This window comes from Geotrypetes seraphini, chromosome 11 (assembly GCF_902459505.1).
Source record: "Geotrypetes seraphini chromosome 11, aGeoSer1.1, whole genome shotgun sequence".
NCBI lineage: Eukaryota > Metazoa > Chordata > Amphibia > Gymnophiona > Dermophiidae > Geotrypetes > Geotrypetes seraphini.
The window spans coordinates 35,071,702-35,095,992 of NC_047094.1; the positions used below are offsets into that span (position 1 = coordinate 35,071,702).

Sequence of the window (24,291 nt, forward strand, 5' to 3'; positions counted from 1 at the left end):
TTTCAGCTCTGATAGGAATTAAATTGAAAAAGAGAGAATGACTGCAGATGGTGGATGATGAAATGCGTGTTTGCTTGCTGACTATAGAGCTGGATTTTGAGTTAATTTCCACTCAAAAACAAGCACATTCATCGCATTGATTAGCAATTTTATTTTATCTACTTTAGATTCACCATTGTTACAATTACCCATATATAGCTTAAAGAATTTTAAATAACTCTCAAATTTAATTTTTTGTTGGTTTTGCAATTCTATAATTTCAATTATAATGCGCTATGAAAACCATTTGCTCCGTTTAGCATGCCAGAGCTAAAAAAGTTTGAGAGACATTGCCCTAAACTCTAATGTTCCCTCAGGTTTTTGAACCAAATGCATGACCTTGCATTTCTCAGCATTAAATTTTAGCTGCAAAATATCAGACCATTCTTCAAGCTTCACTAGGCCTTTCTTCATGTTAATCACACCAGCAGGGTTGTATACTCTATTGCAGATTTTGGTATCATCCACAAAGAGGCAAATCTTAGCCGACAGCACTTTAGCAATATAGCTTACAAAAATGTAAGAACAGGCCCATGAACCGAACCTTGAGGCACACCACTGGTAATATCCCTTTCCTCTGAGAGATCTCCATTGACTACTACCTTATGTCGCCTTCCATTCAACCAGTTCCTGACCCAGTCACTTTGATTAGTATAATGGATACACTACATGTCAAACTGACAAGTGAGATAAGCATCAGACAATCAGCGTTCATTTCTAGGATAGACCACACTCACACCCCACTCATGCCCTACTCATGCTATACCCATGCCCCATCCATGCCCTGCCCACACAACACACATTCTCTGACCATGCCCAGTCCACACCATGCCTACCGTCCCACCCCTCCCCTCCCATAGGAATGGTTGTAGCTCTACCTAAACTCCACCTACTGCCACCCCCAAAGTAACACCTCCTCCATCTATGTCACCAGAAATGACTCCTATCTCGGAAACGGGGGTGTATGACCCCAGAAATGCACTTTTCTGATGACATCATTGGAAACAGAGTTGGCTGACATCGGAAATGCAAGTGACTGCTACCAGCAAGCAAATCAAATAAAATAGAGAACAGAAAAATGTTACCCTACCTCCCTGTTAAAAAGATATAGGCTTTAAAACCCACACAAGCATATATGAAGGGGACTGGTTACATATTCACATCCTTTTATTGCTGTTTGTGTTTTTTCATGGGGTATCTTTGTCCAGTCTGGCAGAAAGATATCCATTTTCAATCTGTAAGCCTCAGGCACTGTGTTGTTTAAATCCACAATGAGATAACCATATGGCTTTCTGGTGGCATCCTCGAAGACGTCTAAAAAGAGTCATGATTTTCCAGGATACATCTGATTGGCTAGAAAGACAATCTAACTTATTTCTAGGATTCTTAAAGAGCACCATGTATTTGGTATTTGAAGTTATAGTCTGCCTTGTTTAGCCTCAACGGCTGAGGACAATCAAGTGAAACAGGGTACTCCTGTTGGAATTTGATGTGCACGACAGCTAAAACTTGATGAAAACGGCTGATGTGAACAAGAGTTGAAGCTGAAGCAAGATTAACAAAAGCGGCTGACGTGAGATAATCGGCAGCTATGTATTACGTCTTTGTGCATCTTAAAAGCATTTGGAGTCAGCTAAGTACTGTTGTCTGCAAATTAGGAGTATTGAAATACTCAAATATTAAGACTGTGTTTCTGCAAATTAAGATTTAAACACTGAAAGACTATCAAATATTGATTTCCTGAAATTTACAAGTGTTGAGAGACTATTTTCCCGTACCTTTTATACATTGAGACAATAGTGATTTTCCTAAAGTTTGTGGAGGAATTGTGTGCATAAGTATATGATAAGTGAGTTTTTTTAATGACCTGTGATCACTTAGGCTGCTATATCTTACAGCATTTGCTTAAATGTAGCAGTACAATGTAGCCACTGAGTTTTTTTTTCTTCACTTCTTGAAGGTTGTACAGCAGTATTCTCTACTTCTTTGGAAGGGAGTAGAGTTTATTTATTTATTATTTGGATATCCTGAAAACTCAATTGGGTATGTGTTTTCTGATGATTGGGTGGACATTTTTACTTATGTACAGAAATATATGTTCATGAGCTCAGTGCCAGATGTTTCCAACTTTTTCTAGTTTATCTTAAGCCCCACAAAGTTTCCAAATTGCTCCACTAAATTTGTTACAACTATGCTACCCCTATTTATGTCCCCTAAGAATAAAAGCATTTTGTTAGCAAACATTTATTTAGAGTTCCTCCTCCCTCACCTTAATGCACCCCTACCTCTGTATTGTTACTTATTTTAATCACTAATGGCTCTGAGGATAATAAGAATAGTTGTGAGGACAGTGGGTAACCTTGCCTAGTTCTCAGCTGAAAGGCAAAGACTGATATAAGGTGGATACTATTTCCAAGTCAAGATAGGTCTATTCAGCTGTAATGCTGCTTCTTCCCACAGTACCAGGAAGTTACACTGGAAAAAGGGCTCTCTCTTAACTAATGTCTCAAGACACTACTGTATAGGGATTCCTATAGAAATCTAAGATAATCTCCCCTATATCCTGTTCATGCTGGATCAAGCTCCCTGGAATCTTTGATCTTCATAATTACAGTATTTGCTTCACCTTAGAGTCCCTCACTAAGTTTGATAACAAAGATTCCATTTTGTTTACCCATCTGTAAAGCTTATATCTCTGATAGCAAATATTAGTTGGCTTTCTGATCCAAGATCTCATTGACCCGATTCTTTAACTTTCCTTATACTTCTCAGTAAGGTCTCCTACATGTTTCCTTTGGAGTTCTTGTGTTTTCTGCAGTAGTTCATAGTTACAACTTTCTATGTGCTGTGCACCCTATGATCACCTCCAGCATCTTTCCTATCCTCCCCCCATGAGATCCACTATCTCTATGCACCCCCAGCATCCAACATCTCTTCCTAATTCTTCCCCTCGCTGTGGTACACCAAAAATTCCCAAGTCCCTCCTTGTTCACCAGTTTTTCTCCTCTATATGAACTCTCTGTATTCCTTTGTGGTCACTTAAGTGTTCTGTAAGACTCTTCTGGTTCTGCTTCCATGGTACAGGAAGTATGCATCAGAGAAGGTGGGAGCAGCACAGACTTATAGGAATGCTTGAATTCGAGGTTTCATGACACCATTCCCTTGCATTTTAGTGCTGACACTTGTGGATGCAACAGAATACAGGTTTCAGGGGAGGAAGGGACTGTGGGATTTTGGTGGACCATGGCAGGAGAAGCCAAGAGAGAAAAATGCTGAATCTGGAGGGATGGGGAAGGGTCAGAAAAAACAAAGGGGTGAGATCTGAGGTGCTAGGTCATGTGGGAAAAGGGTGGGGTAGACAAGGAAGCAATAAGCCCATATATCTCATGTGCTGTTGATGGTTCTACTGGTTGCAAGCATTTGATAGGCCTGTTGACATTTGGTGTCAGCAGTGACCTGTGGTTGGCAGAAAACTAGCACAATAGCTAGTTTTTGGCTAGCCCATTTTCCAAAGGAAAGACTGGCGGCCAGCAGGCCAGAAAACTGGCTACTCGGCAACCCTAAAAAATCCTACAATAACTTGCAACTAGACTAAGTAGACTATGGAAAATGGCAGAAGCTGTACCTTTGGGGGAAGCCCTCCTTCATAGGCCGGCCAGCTGCAGGAGTATGCAATACGTCTCCCAGTGGCATTCAAAGCAGCACTCATCTTAGGATAACCTGAAAGTTCAAGGTGGCACCAAACAAACACAGTAACATGATAAATGGAAGAAAATAAAGAACAAAATATTCCATCCAGTGATTTGTCCACTTAAGAGTAAATGCACAAGTAAACTCCTATATGCAAACCACCACCCATTCCTCCATTCCCTGGGTCCCTAATCTAACTTTTCTTCATAGTATATACTACTAATCTATAATCCCAGCCATCAAGTGTCAGAGTTCCTACAGAAAAACTCACTCTGCATGACTTTTCATTTGAGCTTTTTTTATAGCGCTACAAAATAATAGTAGTAGTTTTCTTTACTAGTACAGTTGCTTAGATTACAAGGAGGCTGGGACTGGTTTGTGTATACAGTACTTGTAAATAGCTCCTTCTAGTGGTAGGGAGGGAGAATTACAGTTCAGCGTTGCCTATGCTGCTTGCATTCTTCCTAACATAGCTGTGGTAAAACCCCCTGATTTTATATTTATTTCATTAACGGCCATGCACTAAAGTTGTCCTTGTGGATTTCTGCTGAGGTTTTTACCTCTCTTTTTCTCTTTTCTTCTCTGTTTTACTGTCATTAGCCTGTGGATATTTTTTTTTAATTACTGGAGGAGCACTTGCAACTGCTTATTTTGTAGGTGTGAAGGGCTCTGCATTATTTGTGCACTAACCAGTTAGCACACGGTAATGCAGATGCACTAACTGGTTAGTGCATGAATGCCCACTCTATACTCCTGAAATGCCACCCCCCCGCCCCCCAAGAAAATGTAGTGCATGGTTATTGCGTGAACATGAAAAAAAATAATGCAGAATACTTTAGTGTTTCCCACATTAGGCAAATTTTGCTGCATTAGGCAAGTAAGTGTTAACACCTAATGCAGTTTAGTAAAAAGGCCCCGCAGTAGATGATGGCAGATAAAGACCTGCACAGTCTATCCAGTCTGTGCCTACAAGTCATTTTCATTATCAATCATGTTTAAACCAATGCTCCTTTTACTTAGTGGTTATTGTTCCTGATTTTTTTTATTATTTTGCAAACAGCATCCTTGCTGAAAATATAATCTGTGGAAGTTATAGTGATAAAAAAGCCAGCTCTCTAGTTTTATAAGTGAAATGTATCTCTATGCCTTGTTCAGAATGGGAAACATTTCTTCAGAGTGTCTAAGCCATGGACTCAAGTCCTCACACTTTTGCTTGTGATTTATAAAAGCTTATTAGGTGAAATAAAGCATATGTGCAAATTGCACTGTGCACTTGTTAAAGAGGAAAGGCTATGTAATAAAGCTTCCTTAAGTCCTTATCAGGGACAACTACATTCCTCCCTCCGTATTCACGGTGGTTAGGGGCAGAGTCAGCCCACGAATATTGAAAATTCGCAAATAACTTTTGGGCCAACTCTGACCCACGCCCACCTCTCTCCTGCATCTCCGGATCTTACCTGGTGGTCTAGCGGTGACGCGGGACAGGAGCGATCTTCCTACACTCCTGCCCCATGCAGAGCCATCATCAAAAATGGCTGCCTGAGCTCCTGTTGTAGTCTCGTGAGAACATGGGATCTCACAGCAGCCATTTTTGATGACGGCTCTGCACGGGGCAGGAGTGTAGAAAGATTGCTCCCGGCCCGTGTCACTAGGGGGGTGGGGTGGTTCCGGCACAAAAAAACACGAATAGTCAAAACTGTGGGTGCCGAAATCGTGAATAAGGAGAAAGGAGTGTATTAAGAGAAAGAAATCCAAGCTTTTCTAAAGGTTGGTTTCATTTCTAGAACCCTGTGTTACTGAGCTGAACGTTGTTACTGCACAAGCTCAAGGAGGAGGTTTAGTGCTAAAGAAAATGAAAAACAACATCTTGGTAAATAAAAAAATGATACATCATAAAAAAAAAAAAAAAGATGACCATGGATACTGCAACCACAAATTAAACCAAGTTTCTACCCACCTTTTGCTAGGGTAAGTACTTGAAGAAGAAAACTAACCTATGGCTTTAACAGTTGAGTTGGAGTAGCAGCCATCAAATTTCAACATGTCGACTCCCCAAGCTGCAAATGTTTGTGCATCAATGTTGATGGTGTCCAACGTGGTTCCTGGATATCCAGCACACGTGAAGTTCCCCAGGTCACTATAAATGCCTAGCTTCAAACCTCTGGAATGTACCTAATAGGGAGAGAGGATGTTACTAACTGTTCCAACGAAGCACTTCAACATAGCCAATCAAGTTAGAATCCACAGCCCACCAGCACTTCACAAATATACGGCACTAGAATATAGCACTATGGATGTAACTCTATAAAGCAAGTGCTAACATTTACATGTAAAGTATGTGTGTAAATGCCAGTGCACCTTACTATCGGCAGTTGCACTGGCTACCGATGGAAGCTCGCGTAAAGTTCAAGTTCGCCTGCCTCTGCTTTAAAGTACTATACGGACTAGCCCCTAAATACATAACTGACCTCTTCTCCTTCTCAGCCAACAAACACAAGAGAAGCTCACATTTGAACTTTGTTTCCCCCCGTTAGAGGATGTAAACTAAAAAAACACCATGAACACCTTCTCTCACATCAGGCAGCATTATGGGGTAAAGATCTAGAACAATTGCTTTCGCCCACTACTTATGAGGAATTCAGGAAGAGCCTAAAAACACATCTGTTTCTGAAGTATCTAGACAGCTGACCCATACATCTCTCTCTCCTCAATAACAGTTCTCTTGACCTATCAACCACTTGCTTTCACCTCTTAAGTTCAATCAATTTGTACCTTCTTTTATTCTTTTGTAAACCGCATAGAACTTCACGGTACTGCGGTATATAAACTGTTGTTATTATTATTATAGCAGGTGGCTGTAGCTTAGTTGATGAAGAGAGATTCAGTCCAGGGTAGGCAAGTTCAATTCGTACTTACATCGATACTTCGAGCTGCGAGTCTCTCATTTACCTTCCAAATTAGATTATTGCAACTGTCTATATTGGATTACGATCAGTATCTCTTAAGAAACTACAAACTATTCAAAATGCTGCTATTAGAGTTCTTGTTAATGCTCGGAAATATGATCACGTCTCCTTTTTTAAAGGAGTATCATTGGCTTCCTGTTAAATTTTGCCTTATGCATAAGGCTTTAATGCTTGCGTATAAAGCATTACAATTAGGTCAACCAGATTACTTAGGAAAATTATTAATTCCCTATATGCTTTCTCGTAGCCTATGCTCATCGACTGCTCACCACCTAGCTTTGCCTGCTATTCATTTGGTACGTTTGGCATCTACGCAAGTCTGCCTTTTTTGCAGCAGTTCCTCACATGTGGAATTCTCTTCCAGTTATGATTTGTTCCTAAATTGTCTTATGTAAAATTTAGATCAATGGTTAAGGCGCATCTTTTTGATTTAGCATTTTTATGAGAAGCTTGGTAAATTGCAATCCTATTCTTTGGCAACTATTTAAACAAGATTTAAACAAAACTATTTTATTTTTGATTTAGATTACTTAGATTTAATTTATTTTTAAATTTTATTTAATTTCTGTTCTTTCCTAATTATTTTTTTGCTTTCCTATTTTTTATGGCGTTCTTTTTGTTTCCTGTTTTTACATATTTTGTACACCATGCTGTCGGCAAACCGAAGTGCAGTAAAAACTTTTAATAAACAAATAGCAAAAGTCATAGAAACATAGAAGATGACGGCAGAAAAGGGCTACAGCCCATCAAGTCTGCCCACTCTGCTTACCCACCCCCTGTCTATGCCCTAATGACCCAATTTCCTTATCTTGACCCTCGTAGGGATCCCACATGGGTATCCCATTTATTCTTAAAGTCTGGTACGCTGTCTGCCTCGATCACCTGCACTGGAAGCTTGTTCCAATGATCAACCACTCTCTCTGTGAAGAAATACTTTCTGGTGTCGCCATGAAATTTTCCGCCCCTGAGTTTGAGCGGGTGCCCTCTTGTGGCCGAGGGTCCCTTGAGAAAGAAAATATCATCTTCCACTTCGACACGTCCCGTGAGGTACTTAAATGTTTCGATCATGTCTCCCCTCTCCCTACGTTCCTCGAGAGTGTAGAGCTGCAATTTGTTCAGTCTCTCTTCGTACGAGAGACCCTTGAGCCCCGAGATCATCCTGGTGGCCGTCTGTTGAACCGATTCAATTCTGCGCACATCTTTACTGTAATGTGGCCTCCAGAATTGCACACAGTACTCCAGATGAGGTCTCACCATGGCCCTGTACAACAGCATTATGACTTCAGGCTTTCGGCTGATGAAACTTCTATTGATACAACCCAATATCTCTCCTTGCCTTAGATGAAGCCTTCTCCACTTGATTGGCAGTTTTCATGTCTGCACTGATGATTACTCCTAAATCTTGTTCTGCTGAAGTCCTAGTTAAAGTTTCTCCGTTCAAGAAGTACGTCCTGCATGGATTTCCGCTTCCGAGGTGCATGACCTTACATTTCTTAGCATTGAAGCCTAGCTGCCAGGTTGAGGACCAACTTTCCAATGTAAGCAGGTCCTGCGCCATATAATTCTGTAAACTGCATTCACTTACTATATTACATAGTTTGGCATCATCGGCGAATAGTGTTATTTTACCTTGAAGCCCTTGAGTCAGATCCCCTATGAATATGTTGAAAAGGAGTCGACCCAGGACCGAGCCCTGCGGCACTCCACTGGTCACCTCCGATGTTTTAGAGAGGGTACCATTAACCACCACCCTCTGAAGTCTGCCAATCAGCCAATCATTGACCCATGCAGTTAGTGTCTCTCCTAACCCCATCGATTCCATCTTGCTTAGCAGCCTGCGGTGTGGGACACTGTCAAAAGCTTTCCTGAAGTCCAGGTACACGACGTCCAAAGACTCTCTCAAGTCCAACTTTCTTGTTACCCAGTCAAAGAAGCTGATGAGATTGGATTGGCAGGACCTACCCTTGGTGAATCCATGCTGACTGGGATCTCGAAGATTCCCTTCATTCAAGATCGTGTCCAATTTGCTTTTAATTAGTGTTTCCATGAGTTTGCAATACAGTTGGAAATCCAATGAGACAGTGTTTGCTTTCACTTTTCAGGTTTGTTAAAGGATACAAAGAGCTGTGAGATTCTTCGTGTCATTTGTAAAATGGATATAGTAATGAAGAACACCTGTACAGTCTAATGTGTAGAAGGTGACCATTGTGAAATTTAGAGAAGAAGGGTGGAATTACTATAGACTGATTTGGACATACGAGTATGTGCAGAACCACCTGTATGAGAAAGAAGTTGGTGAATGTGGGGTGTTACATCAGCAATTGCAACTCACCGACTCTGTGCTGAAGTTAGTGATGAGGAATGCAGGTTTTCCAGGTGAGGCATTTGAATGATGCATCTGGCAGGGTTTCAAATAGACTTTTGAGGAATTTGGCAAGACTGATGTTAAGATTCTATTAAGGATGTGACAGATGGATTGGGGGAGGCTGGTCTTTGGTAGGCCTCTCATAAAATGGGAGTGGGTGGCGCAGTGGTTAGAGCTGCAGCCTTAGCACCCTGAGGTTGTATGTTCAAACCTCTTGCTGCTCCTTGTGACCCTGGCCAAGTCACTTAATCCCCTCATTGCCCCAGGTATACTAGATAAGAGTTTGAACCCACCGGGAAGAAATACGGAAATATGATAAAGTACCTGAATGTATACCACTTAGGATATAAGTGGTATATAAATAATTAAATAAAAATAAAGAATGGAGAAAATAATTAAATAAAAATAAAGAATGGCTTTCTCGAGGCCAGAATGATGTGCTGGGTATCCTTGAAGGTTAAGAGTACACTCAAGAACTGCTGTTTCAAGTTTATTTAAAATTTCTTATACCGCCCAATCAAACCTTCTAGGCAGTGTACAAAAACACCAAAACAATGTGCCAAATAAAATATAATTTATACAGAAACAGACCAGGGGAAATGACTATTTTTAAAGACAATGACGAACGGGAACAAAAGGAAAGAAGGGTTAGAACTACAATTGATAGAGAAAAAGAGAACAAACAAGGGAAAGAATGACAAAGGGAGGGGGAACAGAAGGTAAAACTTTTCTTGAATCTCAGTCGTCCTTAAAAGGACAGTTTAAGTTACAAAAGCATCAAGGAAGAGAAAAGTCTTTAACTTCACCTTAAAATTGGCAAGAGATGTTTTTTCGTGTAAGTAATTTGGGATACTATTCCAAAGAGAGGGCGCACTAACAGAGAAAATTGTAGTCCTCATTGTGCTGATATGTTTCAATGAGGGGATGGTAAGAAGATTGTGGGCCTTAGATCTTAAAGTCCTAGTTTGGTTATATGGGATAAGTAAGTTATTGATAAATTCTGGATGGCTATTTACTCTGGTTTTAAAGGTTAGTAGAAGAATCTTATAGGTGATCCTATGTTCTATTGGTAGCCAATGAGCTTTATGTAAAAGAGGAGTAACATGGTCATATTTTTTGCATTAAATATATTTTTTGCTGCCTTATCAACGAAAGAGATTTGTGGTTGGGATGTAAAAAGGAGGTGCCCCTTCTTCCCCCACCCCTCCACATACACACTGGGTCAGTAGAGTTGGATGTTCCTTCAGTGGGAAGGGTTGAACTGATTACAGGAGAAGTAATCTGAGCCAATACAGTATAATGAGGAGTCATTGTGGCTTTGTCTTGGCAAGCTTTCAACAGTACTTGAGAATGAGTAGGAATGGAAGAAATATATAAAGAAGACCCCTATCCAAGGGGATAGCAAAAGTGTTGTGTGTTAGTCTGTTGCTCACAGAGGGAAGCAAAAAGGGTTTTGCTTTTGCACTGTGAGAAGTGGCAAAAAGGTCGACATCTGGTGACCCCCACATGTTGACTATTTGTTGGGCAGTTAGTTGAATTGTCAAATGTCAACTCATGAGGGCTGAATCTGTGAATGAACATATACACAAGTTGATTCTGTTTCCTGGGAAGATCCATTCTCTGGAGTATGGATCCCAAGGAGAGTGCCAAGTTCCAGATCTTGATGGTTTCATGGCAAAGTGATATTGAGCTGCCCTGCTTGTTTTGTAGAACATGGAGACCTGGTTGTCAGTTTGTATGAGAAGTGTTAAGGTTTGCAGGGCCACATATATTGTCCAAAGCTCTAAATAGTTGATATGTAAAGAAAGTTTTAGAGTCATCCAGATGCCCTATGTGTGCATGTCTAAGACATGAGCTCACTTTATTGTGAAAGCGTCTGTTGTTAAAGTGATGGTGCAGGGTGGCATAAATGATCTGCCCTTGAATAAGACATATTGTTCCACTACCAATTTAGGAATTATTCGACAGCCTTTGCAAGAGGAATTTTCATGGACATATGTTGATGATGCTAATCCCAGTGAAGTTTGAGGTACCACTGGAGGAAATCATGTGCTCTAAAACTTGCAAGATGTCTAGATGCTTTGAAAGGAGCAGCCTTGGAGATGTAAGCATAACACTTGTAGGTATAACTTTGATGCTTAGGTGTCCACCATCACACCAATATAGTAAATCATTTGACATAGTACTAGGGTTGATTGGAGTTGCTGATAAGAATCCAGCAAGAACGATGCTAAGATCTCATTAAAAATGTGGCAGATGGATTCTGGGGGGCTGTGGGGGAGACTAAAGAATGGAGAAAAAGTGGATGGCTTTCTGGAGGCCAGTATAATGTGCTGGATATCCTTGGGCATTGCGAGTACACTGTATTCACTTCATTGAAGTGTGAAGATGGTGGTCCAGAGGGTGTTTTATGCAATTTCAACTGTCTTCCCCAAGACCAGCTAGTTGTTTAGAGAGGGGAATGCAAAGTGGCCTCTTTTGTGGAGATGGGTGACTGCCACTGTTAGCATTTGGAGCCTAGATATCAATGCTGGGCTATCTCTAGGCACTAGTATCAAATATCTGGGTTACAGTGGTTACTTGGAAACTATCCATGTGGCACCAATATTCAGACCACTGAATACTTGGGAGGCAGGAGGGAGAGACAGAAGATGAAGACCTTGTATTGTTAGTGATGAAATGTGATCCAAAGGTTGTGATGGAGACCTCCATTATGGGATTCAAGGGCAAGCTGGATGCACACCTCCTTGCAAATCACATTGAGGGATACAGGTAAACAAGGTCTCATCTGGAAACACCTAGGTCTTCATCAGGAAGCATCTAGTTAAGCCTCTGCGTGTGCGGGTCACCGGACTTGATGGACCAAGGGTCTGATTCGGTGATGGCATTTCTTATGTTCAATAATGAGGGTGGATGGGGATGTGCATATAAGCACCTGTGATGTACACAGAGATTAGCAAAATTGATGTCAAGTTGTGGTGCGACAGTGGTTATCGAGTTTATCTTGAACTTCTTCTTACAAACAATTTTGTTGAGCTTTCAGAGATCCAATATAGGAAAAAAACCCCACGGATTTCTTTGGGATGAAGAAAGATCAAAAGCAGAACTGCCCAAGCCTTGTTGGCTCTAGGGCACCAGTTTCACTGCACATGCAATAGTGAGACATTCTCTCTCCGAGGCGAGCATGGCAATGTAATGGAACAGAATATTCTTTGTTCTGTTGGGAGGTCTTGGGGGATGAAGCTTGGAGAAGCTTATTTGGTCAATCTTAGAATGATCTTGTCTATAAACTGAGGTCCTTTTCCCCTATTCTGTTGCCAAATTTCCAAGTTTATTCAGTACTTGATATACAATCTATCAAGAAATATCATCCTAGACAGTTTACAATACTAATTAAAAAAACAATAATAAAGCAAGAGAGACAAAAAAAATCAACTTACTGAAACAAGGGAAGCAGGAGAGAAAATAAATACATCTTCAGAACCCACTTGTCTGTAGTAATGGATTGCCTCTTTGTAACTGGATTGCAGACTTCTTCAAAAAAGCACTAGGTGAGGGTAGTGTGGAAGTTCATGTAGTGTGGAAGATTCATTCTTAGTTAGAGAAAACATATCCTTTACTTTTACACCACAGAGGTTTTCTCCTATTCAGGGGGAATCTGCGAGAAAGTCATGGATAGCCTCTCTATGGCCAGAGGCTCAAAGCCTTGCTGTTTTGCCCACTCTATCCGAGAAAGAAGAGGTATGAGAGGCTATATCACAAGTATCATAAGTTGCACTGATAAGATGGAAACCAGACTCCTGTAAACCAAAAATTTAAAGGGACAACGGTTCCTGCCAAACTTCTAGATGAGCATTTGCAAAATCAGTTAATTTCTGGATTAGAGAGGGTTACAACGGAAGAACTGGAGTTAATTTCTGGCAATTCTCTGCTACAGGTCATGAACTGGTCCATTGAAGGCTGAACTAATGGAGGAGTTGATAGTGCAACTGAGGATAAGTCAACAGATGACCCTCACATTTCCTAATCGTAAAGTCTTCAGCATTCAGGAGCCTGAACTACCCTTTCTGTTGCAAACGCAAGCAGTGTCTCACTTCTGGCTCACCACACAATTGTTTCCCACGTATTCACCTTTATAGGACCCCCAGGGACCCCTGAAGAAGACTTTTTGTCGAAATGCGGACCGTGTTGGATCCTGTATCCCTAGCGGACTAGGTCCTTTAAGGCTTTTATGTGGAAAACCTATTTTTGTGTGGATGAATTTATTTTATGTGGATGATTTCAGTGTACTTTCAAATAAAGTCCATTTAGGAACATCGTCACTCCACAAAGTTTTTTTGGTTTTCTCTGGATTTTCTTCTCTGTGGATATTTTGGGCTCAATTCCTTTTGTTTTTTGCCTGAACTACAAACATGCACCTTTAAGCAGTCATCTTGTATTCACTCCTGCATTCTTAGGATCCAAATTTATGTGCTTAGTGAAAACCAAGAGCCTAATTTAATAACTTAGTCCTAGCAAATTTTCAAAAGGGCCAATTTAGGAGCCTAAATCTTTTGAACACTGACCTTGCAGAGACTAGTTAGTGAAATAAATATCCTTTTTCAGGCTCTAAAGAAAAATTGCATATAGGAAGTCCCTCCCCCACAAGCTTACCCATAATTAACTGTGCAAGGTAACTGCACTATTATATGATGCAAAAGACCTACATTCAGATTCATTAAATTCATACCCTAACCCTACACAAAAATATTAATGCATAAATGAAATCCTTCCAAAAGGAGCCACATGAGGGAATATTTTTCTGTCATGGAAATTAAGGTGGATGTGTTAAATGCCCTTCTAGAGGAGGTAGTGGAAACACAAATGATGAAAAAATGGTCGAATAAACACAAAAAATCCCTGAACAGTAAGGGATAAAAACTATGTTCTGGGCACCTCAACTCAGAACAGGTATGAACCAACTTTGTTCCATTTCAAATAAGATGCAGACTAGATGGGGAATTATCCTCTGTGCTATCACCTTATATTTTTATCCTATATTAGAGCATCCCAAACTGTGGGCTGGAACCCCAGATTGGATTACAAAATCCAAATTTAGGGTCAAGACCTGCCTGTGCTCTCCATCATTATTCTACAGTGCAAGGGGATCACACAGGTTTATGTGATCAGTATTAGGGGGTCACAACCACAAAAAGATTGGTAAGCACTAAAGCCCAGATTCAATAAACTGCGTCCTAACTGTAGGCATCCTACAGCTGTCTAATCAGCCAATCAGGATGCACGTTTAAAAAAAAAAAAAAATGCTCCCTAGGCAGGCCGCCTATATTGAAGGCACCTCCGGGAGCCTAGGGAGGCCCGCAAGCCCGCCTAAAGCTAGGTGGTAGCCTTAGGTGAATCTAGGCAGCCATATGCGTCTCCCTAGTAGAGCGGGAGACGCTTACAATGTAGGCCAGCAAAATGCTGGCCTACATTGTAAATATAGTGGTCATCAGTCCCCCCCCCAAAGATCGCGGAGGCAGGGGGGGTGCTCAACCCCTCCTGCCCAAAGATGATCCCCCCCCGATGATCACAGAGGCAGGAGGGAGCCCAACCCCTCCAGCTGGAAGACCATCCACCCCCCTGACCCCTCCTCGGACCTCCCTCACTAACCCCCCCTTGGACCGGCAGACCCACCTCCGTTGAAATGAGGCGGGCCTACCCCTCCCCATCCCACACTATCCTAAGGCCTGACTAGCCCAGGCACCTAAGGCCCCTCCTAGGATCCGAGGGGAGGTGTTAGCGGGGTGGGGTTGTCTTCATGCAGGAGGGGTTGGGCTCCCTCCTGCCTCCACGAACATTGGGGGTGGGGGGTGGAGTGGGTCGTCTTCAGATATGAAGGGTTGGGCTCCCTCCTGCCTCCACGATCGTCATGGGGTAGGTCATCTTCGGGCAGGAGGGGTTGACCACCCTCCTACCGTGATCGTTCGGGAGGCGGGGGGTATTGGCAGCTTCAACCGCTATACTTATTGTGGCAGGGAGATCCCTTGTGATAAGTATAGCAGCTGCATCTACAGTAACCCGGTTATGTAACATGGACAACGGTTAGAGAATCAGGTTTATTTTAGGCGGTTTTATGCCCGATTTGGTATAGGATGCCTGTCTCAGACAGAATCCAGGCCTAAGAGTATAAATAAATTTGTTTTCTGTCTCTCATTTAGTAAATGGCTCCAGGGTTTTAGATATACTCACATAGTCAGCAAGGGCTTTAATACCACTTGGAAACCTGTCAGGATCTGCCTGAAGCTGACCTTTTGAATCTCTCTCCTTTGCAGTCCAGCAGTCATCAATATTGATATATTCATAACCAAATTCTCTCCAGCCATCTTCAACCAACCTGTCTGCCATGATTTTGAACAAATGCTCACTGTGAATAAAAAATAAATTTTCTATCAGAGCAAGAGGGCAAATGATTCAGTTTCAGAGAGAAGACCAGAGCCTGCCAGCTATTTACCACAGCTTTCAGCTTTGATTTAGTTAAAATTGCATCGTGTACTGGTGGTAAAGTAATGAATTTTTAGAAATGATTGGATAGAGAAATTCAGAGTTTATTGGGGAAGGTAGTGTGGGTGGGACCAAAAACTTATCTGCTGGGATAACTACCACATAGGCAAAGCAAGGGCAAGAAAAGGCTGATAAAATGGGGCCTAATGGTGGCAGAGTGTGATAGAAGGGCACTGGAAACAAATGGAAGCTCCAACACTTGAAGCATGGCAAGATATCTGGAGATTATAGCACAGGTAGAGTAACTGACAGATATAAGGCATCAAATGTTACTATACAGATGCAGAGGAGTGGACTAATTTGGAGACTTATTGGAAAGGAATGAGAGGGTAGGGTAGGGGGAAGAGGAGAGCCAGGAGATGAAGTAGCCAGAGGAAGGAAGGAATAGAGGTTATGTGTGGGGTTTCTGATGGTTGTACCACAATGTCTACTGTTGATATGTGCTGATGGTATTTGTTTCAAAAGTTAAATATAAATAAAAACATAAGAACATAAGAATTGCCGCTGCTGGGTTAGACTAGTGGTCCATCGTGCCCAGCAGTCTGCTCACGCGGTGGACCTTAGGTCAAAGACCAGTGTCTTAACTGAGACTAGCCTTACCTGACTACGTTCTGGATCAGCAGCAATTTGTCTAACTTTGTCTTGAATCCCTGGAGGGTGTTTTCCCCTATAACAGTCTCCGGAAGAGCGTTCCAGTTTTCTACCACTCTCTGGGTGAACAAGAACTTCCTTACGTTTGTACAGAATCGATCCCCTCTTAACTTTAGAGTGCCCTCTCGTTCTCTCTACCTTGGAGAGAGTGAACAACCTGTCTTTATCTATTAAGGGCTCCTTTTACTAAGGTGTGCCAGCATTTTTAGCGCATGCACAAGATTAGCGCATGCTATAGTGTGCGCTAGCCGAAAAACTACCGCCTGCTTAAAAGGAGGTGGTAGCGGCTAGCGCATGCTAAAACCGCTAGCGTGCCTTTGTAAAAGGAACCCTAAGTCTATTCCCTTCAATATCTTGAATATTTCGATCATGTCCCCTCTCAATCTCCTCTTTTCAAGGGAGAAGAGGCCCAGTTTCTCTAATCTCTCTGTACAACTCCTCCAGCCCCTTAACCATTTTAGTCGCTCTTCTCTGGATCCTTTCGAGTAGTACTGTGTCCTTCTTCATGTATGGCGACCAGTGCTATACGCAGTATTCCAGGTGAGGGCGTACCATGGCCTGGTACTGTTCTACTGAGGCAGCCATTCAAAAGAGTGGCGCACGCCCACGCAGCAGCGCGCTTGTGCGCCACTGGCCCCGATGTGCCGGTAATCACCCCTGTGAAGCGCCAGCAACTGGCACAATTAGGGAAGTGTTGAGGGCCCAGGCATTAGCGTGCTTGTGCGCCGCGGGCCCTGACAAGCAGCAGGCAGCCATCCACTGACCTCCAAAATTTAAAGATACCACTGGGGGGCTGGGATGGAATTTAAAGGTGCCAGGGGGGCTGGGACAGAATTTAAAGGTATCGGGTATATATTAGTATACAATTTGGTTCAGAATGGTTTTTTTTCTTGTTTTCCTTCTCTAAATCTGGGGTGCATCTTATGGTGAGGAGTGTCTTATGGAGCGAAAAATACAGTATGTGGCATTTTAGAAAATGAAATTTTTAAGTTGTTTTGAGGGTCAGAGGGACATCGGGACCTGAGTCTACAGGAAGTTCAGGAGGGACAGGAGAAATCCTATCCAGGGAGCTCAGAAATGCTCCTGAAACTTCAGAGCTTATTACTTGTGAAGAATTTAAATTGAGAGGCGTCAAATGCTGATCAATAGGACCTGATGTTACAGGGGAAGAGACTTTACTTTTACATTTACCCATTAACTGTCGATAATGATTAAGAAAATTTAAGAATCACTTTATCTCCCCGACTCTCAAGCCCTGTGGCTGCGTGCCACAAGAACGCTGGCATTTTCAGGTAGGTGGTCAAGACCCCCGATGATGTCACAAAAGGGCCTGTAGAGTGCCTACCCGAATCGCGGCACTTAGCCTCTGAAAAAACGCTGAACAAGGTGGAGGCAGACAAAAGTTCAGGAAACAAAGTCTCACTCTCTGCACCAGACGTCAGAAATCAGCACTCCCTCCCTATAGTATTTTTAATATGGTATTAGATCTTCTCTTTAATGAATGATATGAACAGAACAGACTGTTTCTCTGGGAGAGACCCCATATCCTGCCCTGTTATGTTTTTTCCTCTAGGGCTGACTATCTGCTTGGATACGAACTTAGGTATTACAGGACAGCCCAGAGGGATGGGAGTCGGAGCAGAAAACGTAAATGAGACTCTCTGCTCAGGATCTCACGACCAAAGATACACAACCCAAGTTCCAGAATGATGTGCCTAAGAGCTACTGCTACTTTTAATGAGTTTAAGTAGTTCAAAGCTGGGTGTCTTAGTCATCACTCTGATTTCCTAAACTCTTGAAATATTTTTCTGTCATGGGTCTCATGGTTTGAATAAAAAAAGAGAAGGGACTACTTCTAGATCTGTTTTGGATAAATAAGGTTTTACCTGATGCAATTTTCTGGATCATTTCTGCAATCAGTGTTGCATCTGTATCGCTCCCAAGCCAACCAGCCCATTGGTGGAGTTCTCATCATACCATTATCCAAGGAACAGCAGGACCCAACCAGTATCAAGAGGACACTGATCGAACGCAAGATCATCATAAACATCTGCAATAAACAAAAGGCATTAATAGTCCATCCTATTTCTGTTTAACATGATGCCATGCTAGATGATATCCAGAGGTTGCACATTGCTCTCTGCATCAAACTCATCTAGTAATATACTAATAGTGAGGGTGACTGTATGCTCCTGACAAAGCCTAAAGTGAAACAGGTGTTCCATTGAGTGTCAAAAGTCCCTGCTCATATGGATGTTTAACTACAGTTTTAAATGGACATATTTAAGTGATATTTAATTTTATTTGTTGAGCACTATAATACTATATTTTGGAGATTTGGAAAGAAGATAATAATATTTGAATATCGAGGAAGTTTTTCTGATTTGTGATGGTGGTGCCGTTTTTTACCCATGGTGAGTTGATATTTATAATCCATATTGGTGGTACCTTCTGAAATCTTTTCCTCCTCTTTGAATTCATAAAGTAATTCGTATACATAATTGATAGATTTGATCATTGAGTTAATTAACTCAGTTTGATTGTGCATTATGGGATGGAAATAGCTTGTATATGGAAGAATTCAAAACTTGGTTTGGCTCACAGAATCCAAAGCACAGTACATTGATAACCCTAACTCAGTCCCAGGTAAAGAATTGGCCACATAAAATCTAATACATGAACTAGAAAAAAAAGTATAACTAAGAGGTTAGAACTAACAGACTGTACAGGTTACATTATCTATCTTCACAATGTTTATAAGATGATGGAAAGAATTTGCAACAAGTTACATTTGAAATTAATACTCAATCAGGAATCTAATAAGGCAGTGTAAGGGGTTTTAAGGAAAATGCAATTTCACAGCAGCAGAATGAATTGATGTTTTGAATGAATCTTATCAGTTGGCTCAGTCTGTCAGAGAACGCTGAAGTTAAATTTCACTATGGTGAAAAAATATGAGCCTTATTAACATGAATCCTTGCTGTCAGTTTGATGAAATGTTGCTGAAATATAAAACGTATTGGAGGTCTACATTTGGTAAGTCAGTGAGCAGCACGGGTATCAGTTATCCACATAACTTTATTCAGGTAAATGCAATGGAAAACTTAGGGCTCCTTTTACGAAGGCGTGTTAGGGCCTAAACGCGCGGAATAAAGCGCGCTAAATTGCTACGTGTACTAGCCGCTACTGCCTCCTTTTGAGCAGGCGGTAGATTTTCAGCAAGTGTGTACTAATCTGGTGCGTGCGCTAAAACGCTTAGCACAACCTTCGTAAAAGGAGCCCTTAGAAGTTCTAAAATGATCAGGATATTTATTTGTGTGGTCCAATTTAGCAGATAACTGCAAAATAATAAATATAATCTGCCATGTCTGTCTTTTTACTTGGCTAAATTTTATGCAGACACTTAGGCCCTGATTCTACAAAGTACATCCCGATTATAGGCAGCTGTAGGCGTCCTACAGCTGTCTAATCAGCCAATTGGGATGCATGTTTTTTAAAAAAATGCTCCCCAGGCAGGCCGCCTATATTGAAGGCGCCTCCGGGAGCCTAGGGAGGCCCGCAAGACGCCTAAGCTCGCCTAAGGGCCTTAGGCGAACCTAGGCGGCCCTACGCATCTCCCTAGTAGAGGAAGAGACGCTTACAATGTAGGCCAGCAAAATGCTGGTCTACATTGTAAGTAGACGCGGCCGCTATATTTATGGCGGCAAGGGATCTCTCTGCCGCTATAAGTATAGCGGCCGCGGCCGCCTGTCCGATTGCCAGCAGGAGGGTGCCCAACCTCTCCTGCCGGAAGATGCCCCCACCCCACCCCGACACTACCGATCACCGGCAGGAGGTTGCCCAAACCCTCCTGCCGGAAGAAGTCCCCCCTCCGCGCTAACAGCCCCCAAACCTCCCCCCACCAAACTAACCTTTAATTGCTGTCCGGACGGGTCTTGCTCGTCGAGCAGGCAGGCCCGCCTCGTCGAAATGAGACGAGCCCACCCCTTCCCGACCCATCCCGCGAAGCCTAAGGCCTGAATGGCCCAGGCTCTAGAAGCCTGGACCAATCAGGCCTTAGGCATAGTGGGTCCGCCCATCTCCACTAAGCCTAAGGCCTGATTGGCCCAGGCGCCTAGAGCCTGGGCCAATCAGGCCTTAGGCTTAGTGGGGATGGGTGGACCCGCTATGCCTAAGGTCTGATTGGTCCAGGCTTCTAGAGCCTGGGCCAATCAGGCCTTAGGCTTCGCGGGATGGGCCGGGAAGGGGCGGGCCCGCCTCATTTCGACGAGGCGGGCCTGCCGGCTGGACGGACAAGATCCATCCGGACAGCAATTAAAGGTTAGTTTGGTGGGGGGGGGGAGGTTTGGGGGCTGTTAGCGTAGAGGAGGGGGGCGTCTTCCGGCAGGAGGGATTGGGCACCCTTCTGCCGGTGATCGGTAGTGTGGGGGGGGCATCTTCCGGCAGGAGGGTTTGGCCACCCTCCTGCCGGCAATCGGTAGTGTCAGGGGGAGTGGGGGCATCTTCCGGCAGGAGGGTTTGGGCACCCTCCTGTCGGCAATCGGTAGTGTCGGGAGGAGTGGGGGCATCTTCCAGCAGGAGGGTTTGGCCACCCTCCTGCCGGCAATCGGTAGTGTCAGGGGGAGTGGGGGCATCTTCCGGCAGGAGGGTTTGGCTACCCTCCTGTCGGCAATCGGACAGGCGGCCACTATGCTTATCGCAGCAGGGAGATCCCTTGCCGCGATAAGTGTAGCGGCCGAGTCTACTCTAACCCAATTCTGTAACCGGTGTCTGTAACATGGACGCCAGTTACAGAATCGGGGTTTAGTGTAGGCCCGATTCTGTATAGGACGCCTCTCCTGGGCCGTCCTATACAGAATCCGGGCCTTAGGGCCTCTTTTACAAAGCTGTTTAGCACCAGCCGCTGCAGTAATGGCCCTGAAGCCCATAGAGATTTAAAGGGCTTCGGGGCTGTTGCTGAGCGGCTTTGTAAAAGAGGGGGTTAAAGACATCATTTAAAAGTAGGAGAGGGTAAACAGAAATGTCAGTATAAAATTCTCTCCCCTATCCTATTGTTTAATCATTATATTATTGAAAAATGTAATTTTTTTTAGGATTGAAAATTATTATTTCTATAGCCAAGTTTCCAAGTTTATTCAGTACTCGATATACAATCTATCAAGAAATACCCAGATAGTTTACAATACTAATTAAAAAACAATAATAAAGCATTTAAAAGTTAAAATAAGAGGCGGAAGACGAGACAAAAAAATCTTACTGAAAGCAGGGGGGCAGGAGAGAAAAAAATACGAGATAAAAAGGGGGGGGGAGAGAGGAAAGAGGTAGTGGAAAAGACAATGGGTAAGGGAGGGGGGGGGTTGCTTCCTGGAAGCATTTATTGTTCTTTGCCAGTGCGGATCACGTTAGCTGAGTAATCATTTAGGGCTCCTTTTACTAAAGCTTTTACCACGGGCCGGAGAGGTAAATGCTCTGATGGTTGTTCAATTCCAATGAGCATCAGAGCATTTACCTTGCCAGCTCATGGTAAGAAGCTCTACCGCGATTTAGTAAAAGCCAGTGTTAAAATTATAAACGTTATAAAAAAAAAATTAAACAATAGAATTTGAGAGAGAACTCAATTTCTGGAACTTTTTACTAACCTTATTCAATTCACGGGATCAATGGACCTTAGGGAAATGCAATTTAAGATATTACATCGGACTTACATCTCTAGGGCTCGGGGACATGCCATGGGTTTATGGGATGATGACATTTGCTCTCATTGTAAGAGAGTGAGGGGCACCCTACTGCACATGTTTTTGGAGTGCCCTCATGCAGCCCTATGGCTCCAGGTTCTCCCTTTTCTTGAGGGCCTCATCGGCCGGACCATTCCCCGGTCTTATGGCCTCTTATTGTTGGGTGACATGGAGGACATATCCGCCGCAGGCTTTACCAAACCGTATCAGAAGTTTTTGTACACTGCACTCTTAATGGTGAAGAAGCTGTTGCTTTTACATTGGGTGGGGCCTGAGTCCGCATCCTTCACCCAATGGCTCCACCGCATGCGGGAGCTCGCTGCTTTTGAAGTTCAATCCCATGCGGCATCTACTGGACGTGATAGGGTAGTATATGTTTCCCTGTGGAGAGCATTTCAAGTTGCGGCTGACTCCACAGCTCCCAGAGCCCTGCCTTAAATATGGTCCCCTTTTTTAGGTATGGGCGACTCCTTGATTGGGGCCTGCTTTGGCCTACTTGCCCGCGACTCTCGAGATCGGTTGATTGTGGTATGTATGTGGAGTGCTAGGCGGGTGGCTGTTGTGAAATGTGCGGATTGTTTGTGCTGGATAGTTATGTCTGTTGGATGGATGGGTGAGTGAGGGGTGAGGGGTTTCTAATAATGACAAAAATGTTTTTGCAGTCTTTATTATCTTGAGGAGGGTCCTTTCGGGGGCGCCTTTGAGACTCATTGTGGCGAGACTCTTCCTTTTCATTCCATCGATTGTATGTTCCTTCATGACGGACGTTATGAATACACCTCCTCTGCTATGAAGCTTCTGTATTTCCTATTGTTTTACTTTGTTGTTATATCTGTTATGTGGTCGTCTGCCAGACCACGGATGTGTGTATTTGACTGCTTTTACAATAAAAATTATATTAAAAAAAAAAGAATTTGGGAGAGAATTCTGAGTTCTCCGGCTTAGGGAGAACAATTTTGTATTGATATTTACATTTTATGCAGGTAATGAAATATCCATCTGGACCAAATAGTCAGGCAGCAGGGAAGGAAGAATATTCAGATCTCTGATTTTATCTAGCTGATTTTTGGAGTTAGCTGGACAAAGCCTTTGAATAATCCTTTTGTATTTCTATCATTGATTGTTCCATAGCTCTGGCTAATTAGCAGATGGATACAGACCAACCTACCGTATTTGCCGGCGTATAAGACGATTTTTCAGTACCTTAAAATCCTCCCCAAAGTCGGGGGTCGTCTTATACGCCGGGTACTGTTTACATGCAGTGGCGTACCAAGGGGGGGGCGGAGGGGACGGTGCGCCCCGGGTGCCAGCCCTAAGGGGGTGCTCCCGGCCTTGCCGTTCAATTCCCCCCCACCCCCGAAGGACCGCTAGCCCCACTGACCTTCCTGCACCACCTGTGAAGCAGTCCGCAGCAGGATCACGAAGTCAGCATCAGCGATCCCGCCCCTCCTCTGACGTCAGAGGAGGGGCGGGACCGTGGCGCAGGAAGCAGCGCAGGGATCGCTGACGCTGACTTCGCGATCCTGCTGCGGCTGCTTCATAGGTGGTGCGGGGAGGCCAGGGGGGCGAGCGGTCCTTCGGGGTGGGTCGGGGCATCAGGCCTTCAGGGTGGGGCGGGCGGGCAGGCAGGCTTTCAAGGGGGAGGGGGTGACAGGCAGGCAGGCAGGCCTTCAAGGGGGGACAGGCCTTCGGGGGGGGAAAGGCAGGCAGGCAGGACTTCAAGGGGGGACAGGCCTACAAAGGGGGGGACAGGCCTACAAGGAGGGGGACAGGCCTTCGGGGGGGTGCAGGCCTTCGGGGGGGTGCAGACCTTCAAGGGGGGGACAGGCAGGCAGAAGGTTGTGCAGAAGGTGTGCGGAAGAAGGGGTAGTCTTATACGGCGAGTATATAACAAACTCTATATTTTAACTGTAAAAGTTGGGGGGGTCGTCTTATACGCCGGCAAATACGGTACTTCTTTTGAGGGTTATACTAAAATTCTATCATTTTATATAACATTGGATTTTATATAACATCTATTAGGTCACTCATGAGAAAAACAAGGACATGAAGCCTACAGAAGCCATATTTTACCAGACTATTCAGTATTTAATTGTTCTGAAAATGATCGATTACTCTTGTTAGAAAATATCAAATGTAGGTTATACAATTTCTAAAGTTATTTTGTACAAAGTTGTATGTAATGTAATGTAATTTATTTCTTATATACCGCTACATCCGTTAGGTTCTAAGCGGTTTGAAGAAAATATACATTAAGATTATAAATGAGAAGTAAGAAGGTACTTAAAAAAATTCCCTTACTGTC

General features: G+C 43.3%; 1 protein-coding gene across 5 annotated transcripts in view; it reads right to left on the minus strand.

The window, feature by feature from the left end:
• Window positions 1–24,291, minus strand: part of NAGA (alpha-N-acetylgalactosaminidase) — a 46,763-nt gene that overhangs the window by 11,983 nt on the left and 10,489 nt on the right. For all 5 annotated transcript variants that reach the window (XM_033963686.1, XM_033963689.1, XM_033963687.1 and 2 more), the window contains 4 exons: window positions 18,138–18,301; window positions 15,289–15,463; window positions 5,724–5,901; window positions 3,665–3,759 (listed from right to left, as the gene is read on the minus strand). In XM_033963686.1, coding sequence (XP_033819577.1) covers window positions 3,665–3,759; window positions 5,724–5,901; window positions 15,289–15,463; window positions 18,138–18,301 — 612 coding nt within the window. The remainder of the gene's footprint in view (window positions 1–3,664; window positions 3,760–5,723; window positions 5,902–15,288; window positions 15,464–18,137; window positions 18,302–24,291) is intronic.